Genomic DNA, 8879 nt, shown 5'->3' with positions numbered 1-8879 from the left:
CGCGTAACAATTACGCGAGACCCCCTGTAACGCGAGAAAGAGAGGATCGTCCAGCCTACAACGACAGACGGCAAACCTATAATAACGCGAACTCTAATAATGCTCTTCTTCGTCAAAATGACCGCCTTAACAAATGGTGTCGCTATTGTAAAAACAATGGACACGAAATCGAGGAGTGTAGAAAACGCGAATACAATAATAACGCGCGGAAGAATGAGACGGGAAACGCATCGAGCCCTGCGGGAAGGTCGGGTACACTTCACCAAAGGGCTTCTCCCCAAACGACCCGTCCGATAAATCTAGTCGAAGGAACGAGTACCGAGAAGCCAGAATCGCAACATTAAATTTACCCGGTCATTCACACGCGCCCACCGTCGCCTTAATTGCTGACGGACTTTTACAAGAAACAACATTTATGATAGATACGGGGGCCGCCCCTAATCTCATTAAAATTCGAAATCTACATCCCGAGGTTAAAATCCGTCAAGATGACACGTTGTACCTTAGCGGTATAACAAACGAGAAGATAAAAACACTCGGGTCCACCGAAATCGTGTACATGGGTTATCCCCTCTATCTCCACGCGGTACCAAATAATTTCCCAATCCTTCAAGAAGGGATCCTAAGATCCGACTTCCTCCAAGATGCTAGCAGCATTAATCTCAAGGAAGGGTCAGTGTACTGGCGAAATATTCAAATTCCTTTCTCACAGCGCGAAACTATAGTAGTACCCGCTCGATCGCGCTCAACGTTCTACGTCAACGTACAAAATTCCGACGTCGCAGTAGGATACGTCCCGCGTCTTAGCGTCTGCGAAAACGTATTCCTCGGAGAAGCGATAGTCACTAATCACGGTGGAAGGGCATACCTCCACGCAATCAATGCTAGTGATACAGACCGCGAGTTAGTGGTCCCTACGATAGACCTCCAGGAAATAGAACAAATCTCTAGCGGAAGCGAATCCGATGCAACCTTAGGGTTATCAAACCAAATCCTTTCTATTTCCTCAACCACAGAGTTATCCTCTGTCGAACAGAAATCCACTATCCGGGATCTCCTTCGTCTCGACCATCTAAACAAAGAAGAAATTAACCATGTAACTAACCTAATAGAAACGTACAGCGACTTGTTTCACCTGCCAAACAAGAAGCTAGGGTACACAGGGTTGCTATCTCACAAAATTACGACAGCCGACGATCAACCCATACATACCAAACAATATCGTTTCCCTCCAATCCACAAGGAGGAAATTGACAAGCAAATAAAAGAATTACTAAACAACGATGTAATTAAACATTCGGAATCACCGTATAATTCACCCTTGTGGATAGTACCTAAGAAACCCGATTCGAAGGAAAACAAGCGTTGGAGAATGGTCGTGGACTATCGAGCACTAAACGAAAAGACGATAGGCGACGCGTATCCTTTGCCGAACATAACAGAAATTCTCGATCAGCTAGGCAGCGCAAAATACTTTAGTGTATTCGACCTCGCGTCCGGATTCCACCAAATACCGATGCACGAGTCGCACGCGCAAAAAACTGCATTCTCGACACCGCATGGACATTACGAGTTCAAGCGAATGCCGTTCGGCTTAAAAAACGCCCCAGCGACGTTCCAACGACTCATGGATCAGGTTCTATGCGGACTACAAGGAATCGAACTTTTCGTTTATCTCGACGATATCGTATTGTACGCCAGCTCACTCCGGGAACACGAAATCAAGTTCAACAAACTAGCCGAGAGATTACGCAAGGCTAACTTGAAGCTCCAACCAGACAAATGCGAATTTCTGCGCAAGGAAGTCGGATATTTGGGCCACATAATTAGCAGCGATGGGGTAAAACCAGACCCATCTAAAGTAATCGCGGTAAAGGAATTCCCCAGGCCCCGCAACGCGAAAAATATTAAACAATTCCTTGGCCTTGCTGGATACTATCGTAGATTTATCCCGGATTTTTCTAAAATTGCACGGCCCCTTACAGACTTGCTAAAGAAAGACAAAGCATTTGTTTGGGAAAACGACCAAGAAAAGAGTTTTACGAAACTCCGCGACGCATTATGCTCTAAGCCCATTCTCCAATTTCCCGATTTTACGCGACCTTTCGTCGTCACAACAGACGCTTCCGGTTACGCTATCGGAGGAGTCTTGAGCCAGGGGGAAATCGGCAAAGACCTACCCATTACTTATACATCTCGTCTTTTGAATAGCGCAGAAAAAAATTATTCAACAATCGAAAAGGAACTACTAGCTATCGTCTATTGCGTCAATTACTTCCGTCCTTATATATATGGACGAAAGTTTACACTAGTTACGGATCATAGACCGCTGGTGTGGATGCATTCCGTAACGGACCCCACCTCACGGCTCATCCGATGGCGCTTAAAACTTGCGGAATACGAATATAGCGTAGTATATAAGCCGGGAAAAATTAACGATAACGCCGATGCACTTTCCCGAAACCCAATCCAACCTGCTAACCTAAACGTGATAAAGCAAATCCTACCTCTTGAACAAACCCGAGAACTCTCCAGTTCCGAGGAATCACTATTTAACCCAAAAAAAAGGCGATCCGTCGAAACGCCGCAACAAATCGGAAGATCGTCGCAGCAAACGGAAAGCGACGATACAGACGACCCACCAAACACGCGATCTTCTAACAAAACCGATATCAACAACGACGATATTAACAATGACGAAACCGGCGAAATAAGCGAGACTGAGAGCGACAACAGTTCCGATCCTAGCGACGACACCCCTATTTTCGATAATATAAATGATCGATTCGTGCAAAGAACTAAAATCGGACCGCAAGTTATATCGATCCCAGATAATTTCGTCACGCGTAAGGATAACCTAGTCGTTTTTGTCACACAACAAGGTATACCAATCGACCTTGGAGCTCGCATGCTCCAAGAGAACAAATCTTTGCCCATGATTAGAGGAGCAGCTCTAGCCAGGGCAAAGGTAAACCGCGACGGAAATCGCCAAATTATATCGTTAGTCGTCAAAGAACGCGAATCGGGAATTACCGAAAAAGAGATACTACAAGAATCATTACAATCGCTGTTGGATGTCGTCAGAGAATTGGAACTGTCTTCTATCTCATTAGCCAGAGGCGATATCGACAACGTCCCCTGGAACGCGGTACACTCTTTACTAACGCGCATTCTAAGCGAAATTAATGTAAAAATATTCATTTGTAATAACGAAATATCTATTCCCCAAAAAACCGAGAGAGAAAACATTATCGCCGAAAATCATAATTCAGCGATCGGTGGCCATAAAGGCATCACAAAAACATACCAACGTATAAAGAAACGCTACCAATGGAACGGTATGAAAAATGACATTCAAATTTTTATAAAAAACTGTCGCCCTTGTCAACTGAAAAAATTAGTCCGCGTAAAGACCAGACAACCCATGGTTCTAACGGACACTCCTGGCACAGCCTTCGATAAAATCTCGATGGACATTATGGGACCGTTACCCGTCACACGGACTAATAACAAATATATACTTACCATACAAGATCTTTTAACAAAATATTCCTTAGCAATCCCTCTGCAACACGCTAACGCGATCGACGTAGCTGACGCGTTCACCAATGAACTAATATGCGTCTTCGGAGCGCCAAAAGCTATTCTAACAGATCAGGGATCGCATTTTCTAAATAGCCTAATGCGTAACATAGCAAAAAGGTTTAAAATTAAGCACTTCAAAACGACGGCTTACCGGCCGCAATCTAATGGCTCAATAGAGCGATCCCACCATGTCTTGTGGGAATACTTAAAGCAATACGTAGATAGAAACAATGATTGGGACAAATACTTAAAACTAGCGTCATTTTCTTATAATACTAGCGTACACGAAGGGACGCGATATACTCCCCATGAATTAGTCTTTGGGAGGATAGCCAAGTTGCCTTCCAATTACCCCGATGTCGCCGGAGTTACGCTAATTATCTTACAAACCTTTTTAACAAACTGAGTGACGCCCAAGCCGTCGCCCGCGGAAACTTAATAGCCGCTAAACAAAGGTCAAAGGTCTACTACGACCGCCGAGTTAACGCCCAACAGTTTCAAGCGGGAACCTACGTGTACTTATTAAAAGAACCAAATAAAGGCAAATTAAGCAATCAATACACCGGTCCCTATAAAATCATTAGTCTCTTAGGTAATCGTAACGTTAAGTTAGCCATAAGTAGAAATAAGACAAAAATTGTACACGAAGACAAGCTAAAAGCTTCCCCACATCAAGACCCTATCGAGGAAGACCCCCACTCCGGGCCAGACGACTATATCTTGGATGCATCGGCGGAGGACCGGCCAGTAATCGACGAACCTCCGTAGAATGAAGACCTACGCTAGTATCCTAATAGCAGTCTCGCTGTTAGCCATAACCTCTGACGGACTAATAGGTTATGACTGCGGAGGGCATGGTCTAAACATTACTTCACTATCCCTCACGGATATCGGAGAATGTAACCTAGATAACATTGAAGCGGACAAAGAAGAAGTATATATACAACTGCTACAACTGAGCGAATTCGACCACACCATCGGACTCCAATGTAAGGTTGAAATCGATCGAACCATCTACTACTGTGGGATGCACTCACATGTATCCTTGGTGCACAATGGAAGGCGCGAATACATCCGCGAAGTATCGGCAGAAACCTGCAAGAAACTATACAACACCGGAACTATATTCCTGGGAAACAACGGCCTCATCACGGACATCAAGGTGAATACCACCAACCACCGTAGCTTGACCCTCGCAGGAACCACCAGAACCGACGGAACATGCTTCGGAACTCAGTTCAGCGACCCGTTTGGCACTTGGGATAACGTGGTCGTTCAAGCATCTATAAAAATTACCACCCGAAGACTCGAGCTCCCCGTCAGACATAGCACCAATGAAGTAATATTACCCTCCGGTGCTCGATGTCCCGTAGCTGAAGGAGAATGCAACGACGCAGATGGCTCAACCACATATTGGACGGCGCTACCCAGCGATAACTGCCACTTCAATCGCTACGACGTTCTCTACCAAGGCCTAGCGCACCGCCTCTCATCTAAGCCCACACAGAGGGAATCACCGACTATCTACACAGTCACCACGCAAGAAACCACTTTTGCTTTAGCACGAACCACGGAAATAAATGTGTGCGGCTACAGAATTTTGAGGACGGAACATCCCAAACTCTGCATACTCGAGACTCAACCTGGACATACGTTTAAGGGCCACTCCAGAGTCCCAATCGATAACCTCGATATATTTTCCTACGTAAATTCCAAATTCATTTACGTGGAAAAACACTTGAAAACACAATTGACACAATTGTATCAGGACATAATGGAACAAAAATGTGCTTTAGAGAGACAAATTCTACAAAACGCTCTCTCTCTCGCCAGCATCGCCCCGGACGAAATGGCGCATCGAATCATGAAGGCACCAGGCTACACCGCCATTACGGCAGGCGAAGTCCTCCATTTGATCAAATGCGTACCGGTGGAGTGCCGAGTACGACAAGCTGAAAGATGCTACAACGAACTCCCCGTCACCCACCAAAACAAATCCCTCTTCCTGTTGCCAAGATCAAGGATACTTACCAAAACAGGAACACCCAGGGATTGCCACGAACTACTTCCAGCGATGTATCAAGTACACAACATCTGGTATCGTTTAACTCCAAAGCCAGTGGAATCAATGGCGCCGCCGATGATTCAACCACTACCCAAACCACAATGGAGATACGTCAGTCCAGATTCACTCGCCTCCAGCGGCATCTATACCAGCGAAGACCTTGATCGTCTTCGCGACCACATTATGTTTCCCATGGAGAAACCCTCTATGCTCAATACAATTGCTAGAGGAGCAATGGGACAAGAAGTCCCCGCGGGAAGCCTCTCTATGCTAAACCTGTTGGACGAGAAAACCCTCGACCAGCTAGCAGAAAATACGGGAGCCCGCTTGTGGAAAGGATTCGTAAGTTTCGGATCAGCAAGCGCTGGAATTCTCGGAATATTCGTCATCGTCCGTGTCGCCAAACTAATTATCGACACACTGATACATGGCTACGCACTCCATTCTGTATATGGATGGAGTTTGCACCTCCTGGGAGCCGTTTGGACCTCAGTAACAAACGTTTTACTGCACCTCGGAAAACCAGCGGACGAGAACCAGGACAACGGACGAGAGCTAACACCCCTAAATCCCCCTTCGACGACCGAAGTTTTTGCACCCCCGACAGAAAAAGTCCAAAGTGAAGTGCCTATAGACTACAAAGAACTGCGCAACCTCCTCAACGAAGGAGTATAGATCAATGATAAGTTAACAAAATTATACCTTGTAAATTCTACTACTAAGATCGGAAAACGTTGGAACATGGTCCAACATTTTCTTCTAAGGGGGGAGGTGTCACGTCCGGCTTCATTAATATGTCAGGGTATGTAAATTTTTTTCCATCTATAAGAAATAAATCCTAAAACTATCAAACATTATTTGAAAAACGCGCCAAAGCCGGCCATGACGCTTAACTCCGCCTAGAAACTAAGCGTGGCGCTTCGTAGCGCCTAAGGGTCTCCCACCACGGTGAGAGCCCCTACTCCGGAGAGTTCCCCCTCTCCAGGCCACCGCAGGCCCGAGCCGCCGAAACGAAGGACCTCAGAACAGTCCCGAATTTCGTCAGTTCTCTGCGCGACACCGAACAGTACAGTCGCACTTCTAAATTCTAACTCTGAGTCCAAATTCTAACTCTAATTCTAAAATTCTAACTCTAAGTATAATATCCTAACTCTAAAATCTAAATTCTAAGTCTAAGTCTAAATTCTAAGTTCTAGTTTCAAATCCTGTACTACTATACGAATAAATCAGTGTATTCATGTGTGAAAACTAGTGTTCAGTACTCCTCAAAACTTCCACTCCCGTGATAAAGTACGACAGCGTTTAAATCTGTCATACGGCATTTGAATTCAGAATAATTTAAACTGTTTTGGAGCGGACCACCGCTCATCACAGTTAGAATTAACATTCTCAGCATTTGCCAAAATAAGGAATTGATAGTGAGGTCCGCCGCATATCAACCCTCCTTATTTGAGTAATCATTCAGAGGATGCATCAAATTCAATATGCCTAAGACGCGACGCGCGGGAAGGAAGAATCAACTACGAAAACTAAACCGACTCTATCGTGAATCAGCGACCGAGGAATACTCTCAATTTCTCGGAGTGGAGTATCAGGCCGATCCTGAATACGAGGACATTTTCAACATTAAAAATAATAAGAGCGACGAACTCCTACAGTTGAAGTGCATACCAATAACGTTCCAACCACGACGCCTGCCGCCGCCAAACATCCCAGTGAACGACCCTCGCCGCACGCACTACCTCCAAGTACGAGCCGACACGATCAAGAAAGTGCTACTAAAGGTAAGTGAAATTCATGTTAACCTGAGGAATCGCGCGTGTTAGCAAATTCAGAGACGGTTTTACCACGTGGAAGAGAACATTCTAGAAAAATCTCCGACGCATTTTTCCTCTTTTCCATCGTCACTGCGGAAGCTATAAAAAAAGGGTCGGGCTATAAAACTAGGGTCGACCACCACATGCGGTGCCACCCTCGGAATTCTAACACGGAAAAACGCAAATAGTTCAATCTCTTAAAAATCTTGTGTCTCAAGAAATAACTTCGTAAATCCGTACAACAAAGTAGTCATTTAAACAATAATCAATTGAGAACACTTTCGATTTACCAACATTACCGACGATATACCGACATACGTTCTTTTACCGACGTTATCGACAATATACCAACATACGTTCTTTTACCGACGTTATCGACAATATACCGACATACGTTCTTTTACCGACATTACCGACGATATACCGACATACGTTCTTTTACCGACGTTATCGACAATATACCGACATACGTTCTTTTACCGACATTACCGACTATATACCAACATACGTTCTTATACCGACATTACCAACCATATACCGACGAACGTTCTTTTACCAACGGGTTATCGACACCTTACTGGCACCTTACCAGTGTTTTACTGAACAATTACCGACGGTTTTGCCGACGACTACTAACTTCTCGATAACTGCCGGGTTCACCGAAGATCTACGAGCGAATGACGCATTATCAATTCGATTACGCAACAAACACAAATGTGCCCACTCACCCTTAGAGGTATAACTCCTCCTCCAGAAGTTAAACTCTTTGTACCGTTTGAACCCTTATTCTATTGCCAAGTTGGTGTCGGGTACATCCATTTTGAGACTAAGGCAGCTCTCTGCATTTCATGCTACTCCACCTTACCTAGAGTCTCGAAATTACTTTGGACAAGGATTCGGAAGCATACTCTAATCATAGGCGGAACACCTATCGGAATAAATTGCGGAGTCTGCAACTTCCGACTTACCCTCACGCGAATCGGTGATTTGTGCGAGCTTTGTCAGTTTACGTACGAAGATTACTTACGCAACCCCAACGACGTTTCGCATAGAGCAATCGATGAAGCTATCTTTATTACAGTAGAGTCACAGGTAGGTCCTACGCAATAATCCGATCACCTCAGTTCCAGCGCGAATAACCTCAGATCGCGGGTATCCCCGGGGAGAATCGCATAGATTCGCGTACCCGTAATAGCGATCGTGTCTCGTGGAAAAAGCCGAGCTCTGCATTCAAATTTTCGCAGCCGCGACCCCACGAGACGTAACACAAATAAGATTATTTTAATCTATAACAAAATCCACGAAGTAATGCATTTTATTTTAAATCGCAAAAGGAATCGACATATTCTAAAGAATAATACCTAAAATATATAGATATCGTTCGTAAAGTAGTAATTAGGTATGAAACCCGC

General features: G+C 44.8%; 1 protein-coding gene across 1 annotated transcript; it reads left to right on the top strand.

The window, feature by feature from the left end:
• Positions 1-4354: 4354 nt before the first annotated feature.
• On the top strand, positions 4355-6479 carry LOC146724156 (uncharacterized). Its single transcript, XM_085480383.1, has one exon. The coding sequence runs from the start codon at positions 4355-4357 to the stop codon at positions 6323-6325; it is 1971 nt and encodes a 656-aa protein (XP_085336509.1). The 3' UTR covers positions 6326-6479.
• The last annotated feature ends 2400 nt before the right edge of the window (positions 6480-8879 follow it).

The sequence above is a fragment of the Nylanderia fulva genome, unplaced genomic scaffold, assembly GCF_048542155.1.
Source record: "Nylanderia fulva isolate GAGA-0341 unplaced genomic scaffold, ASM4854215v1 Scaffold146, whole genome shotgun sequence".
NCBI classification, from domain to species: Eukaryota; Metazoa; Arthropoda; class Insecta; order Hymenoptera; family Formicidae; genus Nylanderia; species Nylanderia fulva.
The sequence above is the reverse complement of the archived record's forward strand: the minus strand, read 5'-3'. Positions and strand labels throughout refer to the sequence as shown.